General features: G+C 60.3%; 2 protein-coding genes across 2 annotated transcripts; one reads left to right on the top strand and one right to left on the bottom strand.

Annotated features, from left to right (window-relative positions):
• The first annotated feature begins 869 nt into the window (after positions 1-869).
• On the top strand, positions 870-16,514 carry Inppl1 (inositol polyphosphate phosphatase like 1). Its single transcript, XM_048359427.1, has 29 exons — positions 870-941; positions 1,820-2,216; positions 5,152-5,215; positions 5,314-5,464; positions 5,607-5,727; positions 5,951-6,091; positions 6,252-6,345; positions 6,426-6,515; positions 6,636-6,734; positions 6,840-6,990; positions 7,082-7,188; positions 7,964-8,066; positions 8,167-8,363; positions 8,609-8,726; positions 9,786-9,882; positions 10,106-10,244; positions 10,356-10,455; positions 10,556-10,644; positions 10,912-10,993; positions 11,118-11,207; positions 11,880-11,993; positions 12,131-12,219; positions 12,638-12,725; positions 12,818-12,973; positions 13,184-13,262; positions 13,359-13,499; positions 14,620-15,268; positions 15,493-15,626; positions 15,733-16,514. Exons 2-29 carry the CDS (start codon positions 2,020-2,022, stop codon positions 15,821-15,823), a joined length of 3,771 nt encoding a protein of 1,256 aa, XP_048215384.1. The 5' UTR covers positions 870-941; positions 1,820-2,019; the 3' UTR covers positions 15,824-16,514.
• A 482-nt stretch (positions 16,515-16,996) lies between these two features.
• Positions 16,997-21,038, bottom strand: Phox2a (paired like homeobox 2A). The gene is made up of 3 exons (XM_048360917.1): positions 20,652-21,038; positions 18,360-18,547; positions 16,997-17,560 (listed from the first exon to the last, which is right to left on the bottom strand). Exons 1-3 carry the CDS (start codon positions 20,866-20,868, stop codon positions 17,123-17,125), a joined length of 843 nt encoding a protein of 280 aa, XP_048216874.1. The 5' UTR covers positions 20,869-21,038; the 3' UTR covers positions 16,997-17,122.
• Between the last annotated feature and the right edge of the window lie 1,590 nt (positions 21,039-22,628).

The raw sequence follows: 22,628 nt of genomic DNA, 5'->3' as shown, positions 1-22,628 counted from the left end.
CTCTCAAGTTACTGCGCTTATTTAGTGTGGAAGGCCCTACAGAACTCCTCCCCAGGCTCCAGGATTGGTTCCAGCTAGGTTAAGCTCCCCACGACTAATCTAGCCACGGTCAACAGGTTCAGTTTAGCAAAGTGAAAGTTCTCTCCCAGCTTAAAGGGACGCTCAGGAAAACAGTCCAAGAGGGCGGCCGTGGGCGCCCGCTGGAGGCCTGCGCCTTTAAGGAGCCGAGGGGCGGAGGGGCGGGGCAGGAAGCGGACTCCGGGAGTCGCAGCCACCCGCAGGTCTTTTTTTGGGAAGGGGCGGGCCATGCCGGCCCCGCCCTCCCCACACCCCAGGAGGGCTCCGCCCCCTGGGAAGGCTCCGCCCCCTGGGAAGGCTCCGCCCCCTGGACGGCGGGCGGGCGGCCGGGCGGGGGCTCCGGGCTGGGCGTCCGGCCCTGGGAGGCGCGAGTACGTTGACTTATGGGGAGTAGCGGGAACGGGGGCGGCGCTAATAATACCCATTCGTTCCGCTGCCGCGCTTTACAGTTTACACAGCTGTCACCTTCGTTACTCCTTAATTAATAATAAAAATAGCCGCAGTCCCGAGCGCGCGCGCGGGGCGCCGGGCCCGGCGCCGAGGGCTCTTCCCCCGCGGAGTCCCAGAGCGAGCGAGCAGGCGAGCGAGCGTCGTCCCATTGCACCGAGCGGGAAGCCGAGGCGCGGGGAGGTGCCGGGGCTGGTCCGCGGTCACCCGGCGGGTGAGCCCCTCGCGGGCGCGGGCGGGGGCGGCGGGGTGCGGGGCTGCCCGGGGCTCCGGGACGGGGGCGGGGGCGGGGCGGCGGGCGGGGCGGAAGGCGCGGAGGGGGTGAGCGGCGGCGGCGGCCGAGGGCCATCTTAAGTGGCCGCCCGGAGTCCAGGGCCGCTTTCCCGGCCAAGGAGGCTGCCCGAGGGGCCCCGGAGGTGCGGATCTGCACGGCGGCGGCCGTAGCTGTGGGGAGAGGCGGCGCGCTGTGGGGGCTCGCGGGAAGTTTCTTCCAGAGGGCCCGGGGGTCCTCTTCCTCCTCGAGAGTCCCCCCCCCCCCTCCGGGCCCTGGCCTGCGGGTGCTGCGGAGTGGTGCCCGGGAACTTGGCCGACTGGTTGAGGGGGGGGGGGGCGGTGGCAGGGGGAGGAGGGCTCGGCCGGGCTGGCCGGCCGGTGGGGACGGGGCTTGAGGACTCCGGATCTCCGTGGGGTGGGCTGGGAGTGGGGGCTGGGGGGGAATCCCCCCTGGGGATTTGTCGGGGCGGGGGGGGGCGACGCAGTGGAGTTTTGAGAGTTCGGATCGAGGCGGGGGAGGTGATGGGTTTTCTCGGGGCTTGGGGGTGGGGGGTGGCTTGGCTCGTCGGTACCGTAGGAGAGATGATGGGGGGGAGGCTCCTCTCGGATCCTTTCTTTGAGAGCCCCGGTTCTGCAAGGCTGTCGAAGCCCGGAGTAGAAAAAACCTTGGGGGGGGGGGCGGAGGGAGAGGGAGGGAGGCTTCTGACTTTAGTGGCGACTTAGGGGTCACCTCAGTGCGAGTGTGGAGACGGCCGGCTTCTCCAAGGAGGGAGGGGGGGGTGCCCGGCCTCCCAAGCGTCGCGACACCGGATGGGGGGGGAGAGGGGCCTGGCTCCAGTGGGGGGGGGGCGTCTGGATCCCCGGGGTGTCCTGGAGGCCGGGTCCCGCGGGGCTGTGGGTGGGGGCCCGGGGCGGCCCGGGCCGTGGGCCGAGCGGAGGGGGAGGGGGCCGCCTCCACTCGGGGCGCTGCGCTCCCGCCCCTCCCCCGCCACCTCTGAACAAACTTTTCTTTCTCTTCAAGTTGAGGCCGGCGCTGCTGGCGGCGGCGGCTGCGCGGTGAGCCCGGCGGACTGCGCGGCGGGGGCGCGGAGCCCGGATTCCCGGCTCCGTCCGGGATCGTCAGGTCCGGGACCCAGGCTCAGCCCCAGCCTCGTCACCCAGCTCCTCGGGGTGAATGGCGCGGAGCGGCAGACACGGGCGGCGCTGAGCCCGACGCGGGCCATGGCCTCGGCGTGCGGGGCGCCGGGACCCGGGGGCGCGGGGCCGGGGGGCGCGCTGGGCAGCCCGGCCCCAGCCTGGTACCACCGCGACCTGAGCCGCGCCGCTGCGGAGGAGTTGCTGGCGCGGGCTGGCCGCGATGGCAGCTTCCTGGTCCGAGACAGCGAGAGCGTGGCGGGGGCCTTCGCACTCTGCGTCCTGTGAGTGGCGAGGGAAGAAGGGAGGGGACACGCCCGGTGGGCCCCGAGTTGTTGGGGGGGGGTGGCGAATTGTTGAGGGGGGGTTGGCGGGGTGGTGGTGATTGGGGCTGGTGGGACACTAGCCCCGCCTCCATCCCTAGGTTAGGAGTTTTGACTTTATCCTGGGACTGAGCGAGGATCTGGGGGGCACTTCCTGTTGTGGGTGGGGGGTGGGGGTATTTTGGGGAACCTTGGGAGCAGAGTTGTGGGGTCCAGAGTGAAATGCCCTCCGAGTGGAGAAAATCCACGGTTCTCACACCGAGTGGTTGATGTTGGAGGGGAAAATGCAGGCAGGAGTAACAGACTCACAGCCCAGGCCCCCAGCTGGAAGCACAGGTGATTTGTCTGAATGATAAGCCACCGGCAGGCAGAGGGACTGGCAGGGTGTATGACAGTGCCCTGCAAGCTTCTTTACTGTGTTTGGCTTTGCATCTTAAGAATGGGGAGGCTTGGGGATGGTGGTGAAGGTTGGTGCTGAGAGGAAGGCTTGGGAGGCAGCTGGGTGAGTCTGTATGGGACTGAGCCATTCTCTCGTGAATCAGTGAGTATGTCCTGGCTTGGGCTTGAGCTCTGACCCCTGAGCTAGGCCCGGCAGTCCCTTGAGTGGGCCTGGTCTCTGAGCTGTCCCTGAGTGGTGTCATGGGTAGTGGTGTGGGGTGAGTTTGTATTTTTTGGTTTTCCAGTGTTCTTTCCTGGACCTGCTCACCAGCTCCCTCCCACCGACGGATGCTGGGTGGGCCTCTGTGGGTCCCCAGAGTGGAAAGCCATGTATGGGAAGCTGCAGGGGGTGCTGTATTTAGATCTAGTTATATTCTTTCTTGGCATTGTCAGATGTCCTCCCCAAGCCCCTGTACATCTGCTCTTTGTTTCCTCCTCTGTTCTTCTGACATCCTTGAGGGAGATGTACTTTGGCCTAGACCAGGGGAAATACTTTTTATTGTCATCACTGGAGCTGTTGGCATCTGGTGGGTAGAAGCCAGAGATGCTATTAGTGCCCAAGACAGCCCTCCAGCACAAAAGATTCAAAACACTAGGAGTGCAGAGGTTGAGCTACTCTGGCCTACCTAGTAAATCTTTGCTTTTGCCTGAAGCCCAGGATGGCTGAACCCATGAATATCCTTAGGAGTCCTGTGTTCCCAGCCCCCTCTGAAGTGTACCCCCTATGCAGGGAGGGGAAGGAGGCAGGTGCGGGGTCAGCTGTTGAGTGGGAGGGGAACAGCTGGGGCTCATGTCTGGGGCGAGGACCATTATTGTCCTGGTAAGGGGAGAATCCTGACTCCACTGCCAGACTGGCTCTTGTGTGGAGGACTCAGCTTTGCCAACCGAGTGGCTGTTCCCTGTGTTTCAGGAGGGTCAGAAGTGGGTGGTTCCTTAGGCTTTCCAAACAAATTCCTGTTTACCTATATACACAAAGTATGTTCATGAATAACACTCAAGGCACGCCCCTGCCCTGGCGGACACTAAGGCTTCTGCCCTGGTTTTAAATCCTGGTTCTTTCTGCCTTGTATTTGTTCTGTCACATTGGAAAAATCACATTATCTTTTTGAGCCTCAGTTTCCTTTTCTGGATAATGATCGTAATATCTGCTTTAAAAAAAAAAGTGAGAATTGAATGAGATCTGTAGGACGGCTGAGTGCCTGGCCTGATGTGAAACCAGGGTTCAATTCATGGGATGCTATTGTTATAAACACAGGCCCACAGCCCACAAAGTAACACACCCAGCACCAACACCCAGCAGAGGCTCCAGAGTTAGCCTGATGAGGATTCCCTGGAGAAAAGGGGATGGCCTTCCTACCTAGCAGGGCCTCTGAGGTGTGCAAACAGAGGAAGCCTACCACCCCCACCGAGTGTGTGCCTGGCTCAGCTGTCACCTGCTCAGCTGCTGTGCCATCTGTCAGCACCCTCTTGCCCCTGGAGGCTGGGTCCCCATAGAGGGTCCTCTTGTGTTGTCCTATTTTCCTAGTGTCTGAGGAGGAGGTCAGAGGCCTAGAGTGATGGCCAAACTGCCCAGACATACCCAACTCCAACAGAGCTAGACACCAACATAAATACAGACAGAGGCTCACACGTGCGCGAGCACATTGCCTATGCATGCAAAAGAGCTAGCCAGGCTTCTGAGGACTCTTACTTTGGCGGGGGGCCCAGGCTGGTACCACAGCCCAGAGGGGCTGTTTAGACAGCTGTGGAGGCCACAAAAGAGCTGCCTGTTGCTTCCCAGGCCCTGTGGTAGATGTGGAGTCTCCGTAGTTCTGAGCACAGGGAGGGGATCTGGTCATTCTTGCTCTTTTTTTTTTTTTTTCCCTTTCTTTCTCTTTCTGCCAGTTTTGGGGCTTGAACTCGGGGCCTGGGCACTGTCCTTCAACTTCTCTGTGCTCAAGGATAGTGCTCTGCCACTTGAACCACAGCACCACTTCCGCTTTTTCTGTCTATGTGATATTGAGGAATTGAACCCAAGGCTTCATGCATGCCAGGCAAGCACTCTACTGCTAAGCCACATTCCCAACCTTCTTGCTTTTTAAAAAAGCCATGTTTTATCTTTTATTATCTTCTATAAAGGGGTTACCATTTGACGTGTCAGTTTATAAGTACAATGCATCTTGATCCGCGTCACCCCTTTCATCAGTCTCCCCCATCCCTCCCAACCTAACCCCTCCTTTTGATTTTTCTAGTTTTATACGCTATGGATTGACATGGTAACTGCATTCTCCACCTTCCTTCCCCCCTACCATTCCTACTCTTTTGGGGGAACACTAAAGGGGTGGACCCATCATTGACCCTGTGCATCCTGGCAAGTAGTTTTAAGGGGCCCACACTGGGGTATCGGTGGGACTAAGCATGGTAATGGGAAGAATGGCTGCATTAGGGTGACAGGCTCTGACCTCTGCCTTGCCACTAGGTATCAGAAGCACGTGCACACGTATCGAATTCTTCCTGATGGAGAAGACTACCTGGCCGTGCAGGTGGGAGCTCAGACCCTTGAGTCCTGACCTTGATCCAGCCCCAGACTTGAGGACCTCCTGGCTAACAACCCTTTCTTCCCTCCTTGTCTGGCCCGCAGACCTCACAGGGCGTGCCTGTGCGCCGCTTCCAGACCTTGGGCGAGCTCATCGGCTTGTATGCCCAACCCAACCAGGGCCTTGTGTGTGCCCTGCTGCTGCCAGTAGAGGGGGAGCGGGACCCAGACCCGCCCGATGACCGAGATGCCTCGGGTACTGCCCGGTCCTCTGACTCTCCTCCTTCCCAGCCCCTCCGAAGCCCCATTTCCCCCTCCCCGTGTTCTCTGGAAATCTGGCGGCTGTGGCGCCCAGCCATTATGCCACTGAGTGGGTGCCCTTTTCACCCTGTCTACAGATGTGGAGGACGAGAAGCCCCCTCTGCCCCCACGTTCTGGCTCCACCAGCATTTCTGCCTCCATTGGGCCTAGCAGCCCTCTGCCAGCCCCTGAGACCCCCACAACTCCAGCTGCTGAAAGGTGAGGACCCCTTCCCCCCCCCCCCCATCCCGTCCCTTTCTCCTCTGAGAGCGCTTTCCCACAAGGGGTGGAGGTACCTTCTGAGCCCTTCCTGCTGGACCACCCCCATCCCATCTCAGCCCCCCCAACCCATTTCACCCTCGCTACCAGTACTGTGTCCCAGAGGGATGGGTAGGGGTTCTGGGACAAGGTACCTCTACTGACTCCAAGCCTCTCACCGAAGCACTCCCAATGGGCTGAGCACCGTCTCCCATGAGTATCTGAAGGGCAGCTATGGACTGGACCTGGAGGCAGTGCGGGGCGGAGCCAGCAACCTGCCCCACCTCACCCGTACCCTGGCCACTTCATGCCGGAGGCTGCACAGGTACCAGTGGCAGCGGCCCACGAACGACCCCCTAGCTTGGCGCCTTACCAATGAGCCAGTCACTGCCTCCGACTTCCCGCTCAAGGTGGAAGTGCCACACCCCACATCCTGTTCCCAAGACTTAGGTCAGGGTGGGAGTCTGACCTGGTGTCTCCCCTAGCGAGGTGGACAAGGTCCTGTCTGGCCTGGAGATCCTGTCCAAGGTGTTTGATCAGCAGAGCTCCCCCATGGTGACCCGCCTTTTGCAGCAGCAGGTGGGATCCTAGAGGGGGAGGGGTGGGGGCGGGGCTTCTGCTTGGAGCCTCATGTACCATCCTTAGTCTTCTCCCCACAGAGCCCGCCACAGACTGGGGAGCAGGAGCTGGAGAGCCTGGTGTTGAAGCTGTCAGTGCTGAAGGACTTCCTGTCAGGCATCCAGAAGAAGGTGGGCTGATTCCTGCACACCCCTCTTTAGTCACTGACCTGATCTCAACCCTGAAGCCATGCCCCTCCTCACCCCACCCTCAGCCTAACCTCTCACTCACTCTGCCCTTGCCCCCTGCAGGCCCTGAAGGCTCTGCAGGACATGAGCTCCACAGGGCCCCCGGCTCCACCGCAGCCCTCCACACGCAAGGCCAAGACCATCCCTGTGCAGGCCTTTGAGGTACACAGTAGAAAAAGCCTCTTGGAGCAAAGAGCAGCTGGAGGTACAGGGGGTGCTGTGTGTCCCCCAGGCTTGTCAGCAGTCTCCCTACCTCCTGAATTGCAGGTGAAGCTGGATGTGACCTTGGGTGACCTTACCAAGATTGGGAAGTCACAGAAGTTCACGCTGAGTGTGGATGTGGAGGGGGGGCGGCTGGTTCTGCTGCGGCGACAGCGGGACTCCCAGGAGGACTGGACGACCTTCACGCACGACCGCAGTGAGCCAGGGCCAGACCTGGGCAAATTGGGGGACAGGGGGAGATGTGACCTAGAGGCACAGGCTTATGTGATCTCTCCTACTTGCCCTAGTTCGTCAGCTCATCAAGTCCCAGCGTGTCCAGAACAAGCTTGGTGTTGTGTTTGAAAAGGAGAAGGACCGTACCCAGCGCAAGGACTTCATCTTTGTCAGTGCCCGGGTAAGTGACAGTCTTGGCCAGGGTACTGGGGGCTGCTAGAGTCCCCATTGGATGGGAAGAGGGAGCGTGTGGTGTAGGCATTGAGAGCTGGGCATGGTGGCGCCAAGTTACTTGGAAGGCAGACATTGGGAGGATTGATACTTAAGGGCATCTCAATCAATAAACCAGGCATGGTGAATTTTGGCCCTAGGCAAGGTTCAAAACTCTCTCTGGGGGCTGAGAATGTGGGTGGCCTGGTGGTAGAGTGTTTGCCTAGTATACATGAAGCCCTGGGTTCGATTCCTCAGCACATATACAGGAAAAGTTGCAAGTGGCGCTGTGGCTCAAGTGGTAGAGTGCTAGCCTTGAGGAAAAAGGACCTCAGGGACAGTGTTTAGATGCTGAGTTCAGTCCCCCAGGACTGGCCAAAAGCCAAACCAAAACAAAACCAAAACACCCTGTGAGACTTATCTCTAATTAACCAGGAAAAAGTTGGAACTGGAGGCATGGTTCAAGTAGTAGAGCATTAGGCATGAGTGGAAAATGCCAAGTGAGATCTCAAGGCTTTGAACTCAAGCCACAATACCACAACGAGTAAACAAACCCCAGTTCTACACAATGGAGAGGGTGGCCTAAAGGTGGATTTAGATCCTCAAATCAGTGAACACTTACTGAACGCATGTGATATTCTTCCTTAGTGTTGTATATGTGAGAACCTCCCACCTAGCAGGGTGCTCCTGTGGAAGGGGGAGTTCCTTGTTGGTCATCTGCCCTTGACTGGCTACTGTCTCCACAGAAGCGGGAAGCCTTCTGCCAGCTACTGCAACTCATGAAGAACAAACACTCAAAACAGGACGAGCCTGACATGATCTCTGTCTTCATAGGCACCTGGAACATGGGTCAGGCCCAGGCTGGGGCTAGGGTGTGCTGGGGATATGGCTCCGGGATACGAGTCTGACCACCCCACCCTACCCCCTTCTTCTTTCATCCTTACTCCAGGAAGTGTGCCACCTCCAAAAAACGTGACATCTTGGTTCACATCGAAGGGTCTGGGGAAGGCCCTGGACGAGGTCACAGTGACCATCCCCCATGACATCTATGTCTTTGGGACCCAGGAGAACTCAGTGGGTGACCGAGAGTGGCTAGACCTGCTTCGAGGGGGCCTCAAGGAGCTTACAGATCTGGATTACCGTCCGGTGAGGGGGTCATCTTGCCTAATCCTCTGTCCTCACAAACAAAATCTCAGACTTTCCTGTGTGACTTCATGGCTCTCCCTGTGGCCCCTGACATTTCCTTTGGGACATCTAACTTGAGTCCTTCCCTGCTAGTCCCTCCACAGAAGGGGCAGCAGGCTTCCTTTCCTCTTGGGTGATGGGCCAGAGGAATGCAGACAGGGGTCCTTGCCCAGAGCAAAGGAGGTGACCTCCGACCCTGTATGCAGATCGCCATGCAGTCACTCTGGAACATCAAGGTGGCTGTGCTGGTGAAGCCAGAGCATGAGAACCGCATCAGCCACGTCAGTACGTCCAGTGTGAAGACGGGCATCGCCAACACCCTTGGTGAGCAGGGCAGGCGGGCTTCCTCCACCCCTGCCTTCTGTCTCCAGCTCAAGGCCTTCCTGAAGGTTTTGGTGGTCTTGGCTTTCCTATACATAGGGTATTTTGAAGTTAATAAGGTATATTCTTGTTTGTTTGTTTTTGTTGTCAGTCTTGGGGCTTGAACTCAGGGCCTGAGCATTGTCCCTGGCTTCTTTTTGCTCAAGGCTAGCACTCTGCCACTTGGGCCACAGCGCCACTTCTGGCCGTTTTCTATATATGTGGTGCTGGGGAATTGAACCCAGGGCTTCATATATACGAGACGAGCACTTTACCACTAGGCCATATTCCTAGCCCATAAGGTATATTCTTATTCTAAAGTTTGTTTTTTTTTTTTTTGGCCAGTCCTGGGCCTTGGACTCAGCGCCTGAGCACTGTCCCTGGCTTCTTCCCGCTCAAGGCTAGCACTCTGCCACTTGAGCCACAGCGCCGCTTCTGGCCGTTTTCTGTATATGTGGTGCTGGGGAATCGAACCTAGGGCCTCGTGTATCCGAGGCAGGCACTCTTGCCACTAGGCTATATCCCCAGCCCTATTCTAAAGTTTTTTGTGTCCCACCAAGAAAGCCAGAACAGTTATCTTTCTTTTTAATTTACTCTCGTGTGTGTGTGTGTGTGTGTGTGTGTGTGTGTGTGTGTGCGAGAGAGAGTGTGTGTATGTGTTTTAGCCCAGGGTCTTGAACTTTTTTGCTCAAGGCCCAACCCTTGGACCACAGTTCCATTTTGGGTTTTTTGGTGGTTAATTTGAGATAAAAGTCTCATGAACTTTCCTACCTGGACTGGCTTTGAACCGTGATTCTAAGATCTTAGCCTCCTGAGTAGCTAAGATTACAGGCATGAGCTACTGGTGCCCAACAATTCCTTCCTTCCTTTCAGTAGATGATAAAATTCAAACCCAGAATGGCTGAATGACTAAGTATTCTGGCCTGGGGTAGGAGGCCTGCCACTGCTGTTTTGAGGGGCTGCAGGGGAGAGGCGGGAGCCCTTTGCATGACCCAGGCTTTCTTCCTTTGCTTTCTCTGACAGGGAACAAGGGAGCTGTGGGTGTCTCCTTCATGTTCAATGGCACCTCGTTTGGCTTTGTAAATTGCCATCTCACCTCAGGAAATGAGAAGACTGCCCGGTGAGAGGCGCCTTCCTGCCTTCTTATCCCAGCCTTCATTTGCCTGTGACCACCATAGCCCCATCTTGACCTATATCCATTACAAGAGACCCACTCCTCCTCCCTTATCCCTCTTGTCTGTTCCTGACCCTTACCCTGTCTCCAGCTTCTTCCTCTGTCTCTGTCTCCTTTGACTTCTTATCTTTATGCCTGACCTTGGGTTCCTGCCGTCTACCTATCCTAGGCGGAACCAGAACTACTTAGACATCCTGCGTCTGCTCTCATTAGGCGACCGGCAGCTCAGTGCCTTTGACATCTCTCTGCGTTTCACTCACCTCTTCTGGTTTGGGGACCTCAACTACCGCTTAGACATGGACATCCAGGTGTGAGCAGGGCCCTGTGGATGGTGGTTGCAGGAAGGGTGGGGTCCAGAGGGCTCTCACTCTGGCTCAGCTCAAGGGGCAAGCCTTCAGACTGTGTATCCTACATCCTAGGAGATCCTGAACTACATCAGTAGGAAGGAGTTTGAGCCCCTGCTCAGGGTGGACCAACTCAACTTGGAACGGGAGAAGCACAAGGTCTTCCTTCGATTCAGTGAGTAATGGCCTACCAGGGGGCCCTGGAGGGCTTGGAGGGTACTGCTGGGGTTGGGGTGGGGGGGTCACTGAATCCATATGTCCTCTGCTCTCCTTAGGTGAAGAAGAGATTTCCTTCCCACCTACCTACCGCTATGAGCGGGGCTCGCGGGACACATATGCCTGGCACAAGCAGAAGCCCACTGGGGTAAGAGGAGAAAATGGGAAGGGGTGAGGGAACGCCAGGCCTGCAGTGGGTGAGTGTAGAAGGTCCGGGGGGGGTCTCTGTTGTAGGCCTCTGTGGTTGCCACTCCCGCTTATGTGGCCTCTGTCAGGACCCCCGAGTGACTCTGGGTATTGTGGGTATCCAAGGAGACAGGTGGGTGCCGAGGCCTAAGGCTTGAGCCGTGGGTAAGGCCCATGCTGCGAACTGCCCAGCTGTCAGCCCTGACCAGGCTGCCCCCTCTTGCCTCAGGTGCGGACCAATGTGCCCTCCTGGTGTGACCGAATTCTGTGGAAGTCCTACCCCGAAACCCACATCATCTGCAATTCCTATGGTGACAGCCTCCTGGACAGGGTGCTGGGAGATGCGTGGTGTCACACTTGCCTCTGCCTTCCTTTGAGAGGGGGAGTAGGGGCGAGGCAGCTCCCCTGAGTCCCCACTTCCATCCTCCTGCACAGGTTGCACTGATGACATTGTCACCAGCGACCATTCCCCTGTGTTTGGAACATTTGAGGTTGGAGTTACTTCACAGTTCATCTCCAAGAAAGGTGACTATAGGGCTGGGAAGGGGGGCTCAGTGGTAGAGTGCTTGCCTAGCATGCATGAAGCCCTGGGTGTGATTCCTCAGTACCACATACACAGAAAAAGCTGGAAGTGGCGCTGTGGTTCAAGTGGTAGAGCGCTAGCCTTGAGCAAAAGAAGCTCACAGTCAGTCAGTGCCCAGGCCCTGAGTCCAAGCCCCAGGACTGACCAAAAAAAAAAAAAGCTAGGTGACTATTTTGGATGTGGTCATGGATATGGCTTATGGCATAATGCAGAAGATGGCTTAGGGATGTGACATGTAAGGCTATCTGTGCATCTGGATGGTGGCATGAACCTATGACTGGTTGGATATATGCAAGTATAACCTATTTGTGTTTTCTAAGTGTGCCTGGAAGTGTGCTGTGTTATTGGCAGGCAAGCCTGTAGGCCTTCTACAGGGTCCCCAGACCCTCCCGATAGGAATCTTTCACCCTTGAGTTGTCTTTCTGCCTTGGTCCAGGACGTGGGCTTTGGGCATCTCTTATTGGTAGCTTAGGATCCAGAAGATCCTTTTGGCTTTGCCTTCTGCTCTGCCAGGATTCCTGATTTACTGTCCCAGGCTCAGCCTGTTTCATTCCCCTGGGATCCACTCAGGCTCTCTCAGCCCTTCTGCCTATAATTCTTCCCTTGTTCCTCAGGGCTCTCAAAGACGTCTGACCAGGCCTACATCGAGTTTGAAAGCATCGAGGCCATTGTAAAGACAGCCAGCCGCACCAAGTTCTTCATCGAGTTCTACTCCACGTGCTTGGAGGGTCAGAGGGGGTCCAGGGCTGGTGTGGGCCACGGTGGGCAGGAGGCGAGAGGCTGCCTGGAGCAGTCAGCCCTGAATCTGGAGAGAAGGGAAGCCGGGACATGAGTGTCATTTGTGTGTCCCTCACTCCCACTTAAGAGTACAAGAAGAGCTTTGAGAATGATGCCCAGAGCAGTGACAACATCAACTTCCTCAAAGTGCAGTGGTCCTCCCGCCAGCTGCCCACGGTGAGGCTGCAGGCAGGGCTGGGGCTTGTGGCTGAAGGGGCACGGGCACGCGGGGAGGGCGGGCCCCTAAGAGTGTACCCACAGGCCTGCATGCTCACACCCATGCCCGTGAGCCACTTGTTATCTTTATAATGGAGTATGGCACCCAATTGTTCATGCATTTGTTCAAAAAATACTTCTAAAGCCTTTGCTAAGTATCAGGTCCCGTACTGTCATTGAGGACCCAGAAAAATTAGTTCCAGAGTTATAAAGGCCTTGTCGGACTGTGTCTTCTACAGTAAGAGTTTGGGGACTTTGCCTAGGAGGGAATATGACAGACTCGAGGGCATAAGCAGCATGTGAGAAGGCACGGGGGGGGGAGTGGGGGGGAGGAGGGGGGTTGGAGCTTTATTCTTCACTGCGCCTTTCTGCTCTCCAGCTCAAGCCAATTTTAGCTGACATCGAATACCTGCAGGACCAGCATCTCCTGCTCACAGTCAAGTCCATGGACGGCTATGAATCCTATGGTGAGGGATGGGAGGTGCGGAGGGATCAAAGAAACTAGGCAGGGTCCCAGCGAGCCTCGGCTCTTTGCTGGTCCTTCGTCTCTCTCCCTTAGGGGAGTGTGTGGTTGCACTCAAATCCATGATCGGCAGCACAGCCCAGCAGTTCCTGACCTTCCTGTCACACCGTGGCGAGGAGACGGGCAACATCCGGGGCTCCATGAAGGTGCGGGTGCCCACGGAACGCCTGGGCACCCGTGAGCGGCTCTACGGTAGGGGCTTCATTGGGAAGGGTTTGGGGCACTGGATGGGGTGGGGAGGACAGGTGGAGGAGGGAAGGACCCAGGGTGGAATTCTGGGATACCGGAGGTTCTACAGCCATGACTGGATATTCCCAAGGACTAGCTGGAAAGGGGTGGGCAGGCCCAGAGGCTCTCTATCCTCAGCTCCTCTCGTGAGTGTCCCTTCCTTGTTCTCTCCAGAGTGGATCAGCATTGATAAGGATGAGGCTGGGACCAAGAGCAAAGCTCCCTCTGTGTCCCGAGGCAGTCAGGATTCCCGGTGAGCTACTGCAGTTGTCGGTGTGTCACGTGGGGGGGTCGCAGCATGCCCCTTGTCAACTCCCATTTTCTCCTCTCCTGTGCACCAATGACACAGATCAGGTAGCCGAAAGCCAGCCTCCACAGATGCCTCCTGCCCACTGTCCAAGTTGTTTGAAGAGCCAGAGAAACCACCACCAACAGGGAGGCCTCCAGCCCCGCCCCGAGCAGGTCCCCGGGAGGAGCCCTTGAATCCTAGGTGAGAGGATGAATCCATCATCCCCCTACTCTGTCCATCACTAGGCGTGGCTTTCAGGGCCAGCCTGGGGATTTGCCTGTTTGGGTGCTGTGCCACCCTGTGGTGATTATGGCTAGCCCAGACGTCTGTAGGTGTGGCTCTGAGTCAGGAGCACAGTCGGCCTTTCCTCTCAATTTTGCCTGGAAAAGTACAGGTAGAAAATAGCTCTAAAGCTGGGTGTGGTGGTGCAACTATCACCTGCATTTGAGAGGCTGAAGCAGGAGGGTTACAAGTTCAAGGCCAGCCTGAGCTACATAGCGAGAGTCTCTCTCATTCCAATTTTGGTATATGTGCTGCATGAGACTCCCTCAAACAAAGAAGTTGGTTCTAGAACAGCTGCCTCCATGCAAGCAGACCAATTTGAGCCCGGTGGTTGGAGAAGGCTCAAGTCCAGCACAGGATTTCAAGAGAGCCCACTAGAAAAGGGTGTGTGGTTAGAGGAGTTTGAACGTGCTTCTTGCTAGATTCTTTTCTTATGTTATTCTCAGTACGTGGTAGTATTAGCAAAGGCTCCGAGCATATGGACAGGAAGGAAATCTCTTTTCAAACTGTCTGGAATAGTTTCCCAAACATAATGGGCCAGGGAGACTTCTTTCCGACATAACCTAATGTTCCGAGGAACCTGGTGTTCTGTGGATCCATCTTTGGGAAGGCCAGCTTGCTTTGTAATGCTATCGAGTTGTTTGAACTAAAGGAAAATGTTTAGGTACCGTTGGTACTTTTCCATTCATCTTCCGCTTTTCTCAGCCAGCTTGGTTTTTTATCCTTGGGCTTAAGTTAAAAAAAAACCACAAAACTACCCAGAACCTCTGAGTAAGATGCCAGAGTGGACCAGCCTCCGGTGCTGGAGGAGGCTTGCCAGATCTCTGTTCGCTCCCATCTTCCTGCCTTCTGGAACCAGGGGCTTTAGGGTTCTGCCTTCAACACCTTACCTAGACGAATCTAAGGGCAGGAGTGGGCAAGTGGTGTGTTCAAGGTCAGGCCCGTCTGTCTCCTGACTTGCCCCTCTCCTTCCTCTGCACCCATTGCCTCCACCTTGGGTTTCAGGGGTCTGGTTTAGTTATTCTGCTCTCAAACCCAGGTTGAAGCCAGAAGGGGCTCCTGAGCCAGAAGGGGTGTCAGCCCTCCCACCCAAGAACAGCTTCAATAACCCTGCTTACTACGTCCTGGAAGGGGTCCCGCATCAGCTGCTGCCCCTGGAGCTCCCCTCCCCTGCCAGGGCCCCAGTCCCACCTGCCACCAAGAACAAAGTGGCCATCACCGTGCCTGCTCCCCAGCTTGGACGCAACCGACCCCCTCGTGTGGGAGAGGGGAGCTCATCAGATGAGGACTCTGGGGGTACACTGCCTCCTCCAGATTTTCCACCCCCACCACTGCCAGACTCAGCCATCTTCCTGCCTCCCAGTCTGGATCCCTTGTCAATGCCGGTGGTCCGAGGCCCACCCCCTCCCAAGGCCCATCCCAGGCCCCCACTCCCCCCGGGCCCCTCACCTGCCAGCGCGTTCCTGGGGGAGGTAGCCAGTGGGGATGACCGGTCCTGCTCAGTACTGCAGATGGCCAAGACACTCAGTGAGGTGGATTATGCCCCCGCTGGGCCTGGCCGCTCAGCACTCCTCCCAAGCCCCCTGGAGTTGCAGCCACCCCGGGGACTGCCCTCAGACTACGACCGGCCCCTCAGCTTTCCTCCACCCCGCATCCGAGAGAGCATCCAGGAAGACCTGGCCGAGGAGGTGTGTGGACTGGGCTGGCAGCCCCTGGGGGGCCGGAGGATGGCCCACAGACTGTGGGATGCCGTACCCAGCATGCCCTGAGCTTGACACTGGTGGCTTGGCCTGGACATGCGGCCCAGCCCCAGCCCCTTTCTCCCCAGGGCGTGGCGGGATGTGGCTGTTGTGCAGGTGTTTGGGGGGGGGGGGCTCCCCCGGTGCTCCCCTAACATGCCCTGTTCCCTCAGGCTCCTTGCCCGCAGGGCGGGCGGGCCGGAGGGCTTGGCGAGGCGGGCATGGGTGCCTGGCTGCGGGCCATCGGCTTGGAGCGCTATGAGGAGGGCCTGGTGCACAATGGCTGGGACGACCTGGAGTTCCTCAGGTGGGGGCGGGGCTGGCGGTGGACAGGGCGGGTCTTCGGCCTCCGGGCGGAGCTGTGGGCCCCGCTGCCACCCTCCAGCTCAGCTCCCAGCCCCTCTCATTCCCAGTGACATCACGGAGGAGGACCTGGAGGAGGCCGGGGTGCAGGATCCGGCTCACAAGCGCCTTCTTCTGGACACCCTGCAACTCAGCAAGTGACGGCGGCGGCGGCTCTGGGGAGCTTGGATGCGCAGTGCCTTTCCTCTCCGGAGGCCGCACACGGCCAGAGCTTGGAAGCTACGAGGGGCGGGGCAGCGCCTCTCTGCGTATTTATTGGGGGACCCGTGTCCCCCACTGCCCGATCAGTTGGAATGCCTTAATCAGTACTTCCTGCCTCTCCCCTCGGGGCTGCTGGTGTCAGTGGCCCGCCGGGGCTCCCGGTGCCGTCCCCTCCTTGTGGAGTTCTGCTGGGGGCCTCGGGGCCACCCGCCCCAGGCCTGCCCCTCCCCCCCCCCCCCCCCCCCCCCGAGCCACGGGGAAGATCGCTTTACCCTCGCTCCGCGGGGCAGCCAGCCGTCCGGAAATGAAGGAAGAGCCCGAGCACCGGGCTGGGGTTTATTTAAGTTTTTTTTTCCCCCCTGTGTGGGTTTGGGGAGGGAGGGTGCCTTAATATTATTGGGGTCAGTGGGGCGGGGGGATGGCAGGACTTGAGCTGTCACTTGCCAGGTGGCTGGGTTCTGTCTCCTGGTCCCTACCGCCCTGTGCTGGGAACGTGGCGGCTGGAGACAGGAAGTCTCCCCCTGGTCATCGCAGCGGGGGAGGGAGGGGGGACAAGGCTCTCGCAAGCGGTCGGTCCCCCTCCTGGCACTCGGAAGGGTTGATGTCTTCAATAAATTAAGTTTTATTTGGATTGAGCAAAATCACCTTAATAAATTACAAGTTTTTTTTTCCAAAGAAAAAGAACAACCACCAAAAAAAAAAAATCGGGTTAGAGGAGCCCCCTCTGTCCCGTCGTTCCCGGGCTGCCCTCCCCCCACGAGCCCGCCGCGGGCCGCGGGGTGGAGGGGAATCGAACCCCAGGACCCTTCGGGCGGCCTTTGCACGGGTGGGCGCTGGCGATCGTCGCAGAGGTTAGGGCGACACCCCGGCTGGCTGCAGGATCTCGGGGGCGGGGGGGGGGTGCGTTGCCCCTCCCGGGGGGCCCTGAATTAGGGACAGCCAGGATCGAGTCCTGGTTCCGAACAAAGCCAAGCTACCAGGGACTCCCGGCTCTCCCGGAGGGGAGGGGGTCCCGGGAAAAGAACCCGCCCTGCGGGACGCCGGGCGGCTGGGGGCGGAGCGCGCCCCGACCCGGCTTCCCGCAGGGGACGGCACACTTCGGGGAGAGGGGCGAGTGGGGAGCGGGGACGGACGGGCAGCTTCCAGGCGGGCGCCGGGAAACTGGGGGGGGGGGGGGCGGGGGGGGCTCTGCCGGGTCCTGCGGGGACGAGGGGTGTCTCCGGGGGACGGGGCCCGCGGCTAGAAGAGATTGGTCTTGAGCGCGGGGCCGGGTTTCCGGTGGAAGGAGGACAGAACCCCCGAGAAGGGCCCGGGCCCGGGCTCCGCCGGCTGCCAGGCCTTCAGCAACTCGGCCGCGCCCGCGCCGGGCCCGCCGCCCCCGCCGCCCGCCACACCGGCCCACAAAGCGCCTTTGAGCGGCTGGGGCCCGGGCCCGGAGCCGAGCGCGGCGGGCAGCGGGCTGGGGCTCAGCCGCGGGCTGGCCAGGCCGGGCGCGGGCGGCGGCGGCAGCGACGCGGTGCTGTCGGGCGTGGGGCTGCACGTGGACTCCTTGGAGTCGTCGTCCTCGGACGAGCAGCGCGCCTCGCCCTTTTTGGCGCCCGCGGCGCCCGCCGCGCCCTTGGCGCTGGCCGCGCGCTCTTGCTTGCGGAACTTGGCCCGGCGGTTCTGGAACCAGACCTGCGGGCACAGCAGCCAGTGAGCCGGGGCGAGGGCCAGGGAGTGCCCGAGGTCAGCCTGGGCCTCAGGACGCAGGGGCAGAAACCCGGGTCCGAAAGGATGGGGGCGGGGGGGGCTATGATGACGGAACCCAGAGAGCCACAGCACCGGAGCCCCAAGCTCGGCTTCCCCCTCCATCCTCTCCCCCACTCACCCCTTCCGCCAGGCCCCTAGGGTTTTTGCCTTGGCGATGAGCTCCCTCCCGGACCTGGCCAGCTGCCCCCGTGCTCCGACTCTCCTGGGGGTGCTTTCTGCCTTTACTCACAAAATTCCTCAGCCCTGCCCCCCAATTCCTTTTTAGGAAACCGGGCATTGCACCGCCGTGCGTCCGAGGGCTTTTAAGAGCTTGCTGGGGGTGCTGGGGGGTGAGGGGGTCCCTCTGTCCGGGGGTGGGGGCCTTCGGTTAAAATGGGCCAGGTGAGCATCTTTCTGCACCCGGATCTGTCCGCCCTGGCCCTGCCCTTGGCCCACGCTTAGGCTCTCCTGGTTCAAGGGTTCTCCCCGGACCCGCTGACCCACTCTGCCTCCTCCGTCCTGGCTTCTCACATTTAACTTTCTAAACCTCTGGGAGGCGGGAACTCCAAATAGAGAGGCGACCCCGAGCCTCCAGGCCACACACGGAGCCCCGGGTCATGCATGGCTCGGCTCCGAGACCCGGATCGCGTGCAAGCTGCTGCAGTCAGTGGTCCCTGGCCCTCGGCTGTCTGTCCTCCCGCGGCCCCCTCCACGCGGGCGCATGCACACTCGGGCACACACGCACCTGCACGCGAGCCTCGGTGAGGTCGATCTTGAGGGCCAGTTCCTCGCGCGTGTAAATGTCCGGGTAGTGGGTCTCGGCGAAGACGCGCTCCAGCTCCTTGAGCTGCGCGCTGGTGAACGTGGTGCGGATGCGCCGCTGCTTGCGCTTCTCGTGCAGGCCCGACGGCTCCGGAAAGAACTTGTAGGGCACTGCGGGGCGGCCACGGGCAGGAGGGCAGAGACAACGAAAATGGGCGACAGGAGTGAGACGCCCAGCTCAGCCCTCCAGGGTCTACCTTAGAGAGAATGGCGCACCCCTTCCCTCGGTTTGTTCCTAATTAGCCCCGATTCCAAGGGTTCCTACGGGGCCGATGGGGCCAGAAAGGGTAAAGGCGGATCTTGGGCTCAAGAGAAATCAGAAACTTGTAGACCGGAATCGGATTGTCCGGCTAAGGATCTCTCTTTGGTCCTGCAGCCTGTTTCCTCCACCTCGCAAATCCCCGTCATTCTGCCCCTATCCCCGTACTTCAAATCTATGGGTCGACCCCTCGGCCTGGCTCCCAGCCGGACCACCCTCCTCCGGCCACACTAGCCAGCCCTGAGCCTTGGTTGTGCCATTGAGACGCTCTGCTCGGGTCAAGTCTACTTCAGCCCTGCCCCAGGCTCCTGGCTATGCACAGATCGGTCCGGGCACACTTTCTCTCACCCCCCACCCCCTACTCCCCACCCCCTGCTGGCATATTTCTATCACCCTGCGGCCTTATTTCCTCAGCCCTGCCACCCCGACCCTCATTCCCTTCCTGGTGTCCCCCTCTTCTCCTCATCTTCATCTTCCTCCACTTGAATTTCTCTTCAACTTTTCCCATTCGGAGTCATTCTTCGCTTTGTGCTTGCGCACTGAAGCGGGTTCTTATTTCACTCACTGGACACCCTCCATCTGTTTTATTTTATTTTGTCCTTTAACCTCCCCACCTCTAGAATCTTCTGTGTCCCCATCTCCTCTAATCCTGTTCTACCCTGCCCTCTCCCTCTCCATCACAACCTCCACTGCCCCATAGATAGCATCTAGCACATTCTCAACATCCCTGTCTCTAGCCCTGCTTTCCGGGGGAGTCCCCCGTCTCCATCTTTGTCCCATCTCTTTAGGGCTCCATTTCTCCCCATCTTTGCTTCCAACACCCCAATCCTATCTCCATCTCCTTTATCACTATTTCCAACCTTTTTGTGTCACGGTCTCAAAATTCCTGTCCCTATCACCCGGTTCTTATCTCCATCACTTCTCAACCCCACGTTCTCACTCTACTCAGGATTTCCAATCCCATTTTTTCCCTATCATTCCTATTCCGTCCCCACAATCTCAGAGCCCGATTTCCTAGGAACATACCTTCCTGCTTCCTGTTTCGGTCTCCCTAATCCCCATTCTCCAGGGTCCAGAGTAGCCAGTCTTCCCATCCCTGCTGTAGTCTATGGCCACATCTCTTTGGTTCCTATTTACCCAAATTGTGGTACTTACCCCCCCCCCCATTTTCTATTTGTACTTCCCCCCGTGGCTTTTTCCAGGAGGAAAGGGGATTGGGTGGGGCACGCTGGCACTCTGATAACTGAAGGGATGGGGGGTGGCCGAGAGACCCAGTGAGATTGAGGTTTCCCACAGCGACCTCTTGGATCAAAGGGCTTAGGGGTGCAGGGATTGGGGCTCTAGCTGGAAGAGTCTGAAGAGGAAAAGAGGGGAAAACAAAAAATGGCCTAATTATGGGGGGCCCTTTTCTGTGGCAATCGGGCTTTGGTGATGCACATGGGTTTGGGCCTAGGTGGGACCAGTCCAAGGCAGGTCAGGGAGGGCTTGCAGATGCTAGGGCTCCAGGAAGGTGCCCATGTGGGCAGGGGTCCTTCGTGGGGATCTGGCATCCTGTAGGGGAGGAGTGACACGGATGGGGATCTGACTGAGCTGGAGGCCGCCATCCAAGGGTACATTGGACAGAGGTCTGGTGGTTCCCCCTGTGCAGGGATAGAAGCGAAGGCCTAGTGGAGGGCCCCGAGGATGGCCCTGGGACCTATTTCCTTGACCCGAAGGGCACAAGGTAGAGATTCGGATCAGGGAGTAAGCAGAGCAGAAAGGATGTGGAGGTTGCGGCTGACGGCTGAGGAGAGGAGCCCTGAGCTGCTGGGGGTCTCACGGGGGCATGGGAGGGCCTGGCCAGGGCAGGGATGGGGCGGCTGTGGGTCCGGTCGGTCGTATTCATTTGCGAGAGTAGGGCAGGGCCCGGGGGTTCCGCGGGATCCGGAGGGAGGGTCGGGTCGGGGCTGCGCTCACCTGCGGAGTAGGGCGCGGGCTGGTGGTCGCGGAGGGCGCCGAGCGCGCAGTTGGAGGAGCCGAGCGCGGGGCAGGGCGGCCCGGCGGCGGGGAAGGCAGGCCGCAGGGGGCTGTACTGGAAGCCACCAGGCTGGCTGCAGGCGCCGAAGTCGCCGTAGGCGGACGCCTCCATGGCCGCCACGCACGAGTCGTACGAATTGAGGTAGGAGTAGTCCATCGGCCCGGGAGGGGGGCAGGAGCGGGGGCCAGGCCGGGGCAGGGTCGGGGTCCCGGGCCGGGTGAGAGGTCGGGATGGAGGTTGGGCGCGAAGGACCTGACACCGGGTGTGCGCGCCCGACCGTCCGCCCGCCCCGTCGCGGCCACGCTCCGCCCGGGTGCAGCGCCAGTGCAGCCCCGCCAGCCCGCGCGCCTTTTAACGCGCAGGACCCCGCGGAGGGGGCGGGGCGGGGCGAGCTCCGCGGGGCGGGGCCGGGGCGGCCCGGACCCGCCCCCAGCCGCCCACCCCGACCCCCACCCCCGCCCCCACCCCCGCCGCCCGCGCTCCGAGCTCCCTCCCGGGGGGCGCCGGGCGGGGCTGCGCGGGGCCGGCCCGCAGGCCCCAGCCCGTCCCCGCGCAGCCCGGGCCTTCGGCGTCGGCCCGGGACGAGCCGGAGGGTCCCGACCTCCCCGCCGGGCCTCCCCACCTGCGGCCCCGCGCGAGCGAGCGGCGAGGCCGGCCCCGGGGCGCTGGCGTGAAGAAGCTAATTCAATTCTCCCGGTTAACCGAGTTACGCGGAGCGGCTCCTCCGCCCCGCCCCGCCCCCAGCGAGGCCCGGGCCCGGCGGCGGCGGCGGCGGCGGGGGAGGGCGGTGGAGACCCGGACGGGGAATGGACGGAGCCTGGGACCTGGACGGGGTGGGGGCGGCGTGGGGCCCGCGAGGAGACCGGGACGGAGACGGGGACGAGGGCGCACGGGTGGACGGACGGGGACGGGGACGGACCTCGGGTGGAGAGGGGGACGAGGCGGAGTCGGGGGGCGAGGACGGACGGGCGGACGGAGACCCGCGTGGAGCCGGGATCCGGAGGAGGCGTGGACGGCCCGGAGGATGGCGATGGCGAGGCGGCGGGGGAGGGCTGGGACGGGACGGGGACGGTCCCCGGACGAGGACGCACGCCGAGGGCCGGCCCCACAGCCGCCAGGCCGGGGACGGACGGACGGACGGACGGACGGGCGGGCGGGCGGAGGAGACCGGCGGCGGAGCGCGAGCGCGGCGCGGCGCGGTCGGGGTGGGGGGGCCGAGGGGCTGGGCTGGGGGCGCCGCAGGGCCAGGTCTCTGGCCACACCGGCCCCGGGGGCCACCGGAGCCCGACTGCCTCTCCCCTCTGGGCCCCTCCGCTCCGGGCCCCTGCGCTCCATCCTCCTCCCCGCCGCCGCGGGGTGTGACCTCTGCGTGCAGTGTGTGTGTGTGTGTGTGTGTGTGTGTGTGTGTGTGTGTGGCTCACAAGTAACCCCGCGCCCCCTTTGCCCTGGAGCGCCTCGCCCCTCTCCCCCAGCGGCCCCCTGTCTCCCAGCCTCAGCGTGTCTCGGCCCCACGGCCTGCCACCCCCATGTGGGATAGCGGGGCGCAGGATCCACGGAGAGCCTGACGAAGAACCCCTCCCGCCTCTGAGGGATGGGTACATCTGCGCCCCGCACCTCCAGCCTTCTGCACCCCAATCTTGGCAGACCCTACAGGTTCCGGGGAGTCTGAGGACCAAATCGAAATCAATCGCGGAGAGGAGGGGGAGGACTCCTTGGAAAGTACTTCTGGAATCCCTGCCCTCCCCTCCCAGCGCGGCGGGGGAGGGGGGGTCAGGGGTGGGGGGGGATGACCTCTGCAGGCCGTACACACCCTCCTTTAACTCCTTTTCTTGTAGCGGTTGTTTGGTTTTGATTCTTTTGTTTCTCGGTGTTTTGTTTGTTTTAGCTTGACACATGGACAGGCTAGCCTCAGTTTC

Source organism: Perognathus longimembris, chromosome 13 (genome assembly GCF_023159225.1).
Source record: "Perognathus longimembris pacificus isolate PPM17 chromosome 13, ASM2315922v1, whole genome shotgun sequence".
In the NCBI taxonomy this organism is placed as follows: domain Eukaryota; kingdom Metazoa; phylum Chordata; class Mammalia; order Rodentia; family Heteromyidae; genus Perognathus; species Perognathus longimembris.
The sequence above is the reverse complement of the archived record's forward strand: the minus strand, read 5'-3'. Positions and strand labels throughout refer to the sequence as shown.

Bases quoted from the DNA above. Each gene is read 5' to 3' on its own strand.
- Inppl1 (XM_048359427.1), top strand. From the start codon at position 2,020: ATGGCCTCGGCGTGCGGGGCGCCGGGACCCGGGGGCGCGGGGCCGGGG. The intron at 11,994-12,130 runs GTCAGAGGGGGT...CTCCCACTTAAG, and splicing joins CTACTCCACGTGCTTGGAGG to AGTACAAGAAGAGCTTTGAG. The intron at 13,263-13,358 runs GTGAGCTACTGC...CCAATGACACAG, and splicing joins CGAGGCAGTCAGGATTCCCG to ATCAGGTAGCCGAAAGCCAG.
- Phox2a (XM_048360917.1), bottom strand. From the start codon at position 20,868: ATGGACTACTCCTACCTCAATTCGTACGACTCGTGCGTGGCGGCCATG. The intron at 18,548-20,651 runs GTGAGCGCAGCC...GCCGCCCCGCAG, and splicing joins GCCCGCGCCCTACTCCGCAG to TGCCCTACAAGTTCTTTCCG. The intron at 17,561-18,359 runs GTGCGTGTGTGC...CTGTGCCCGCAG, and splicing joins TCACCGAGGCTCGCGTGCAG to GTCTGGTTCCAGAACCGCCG.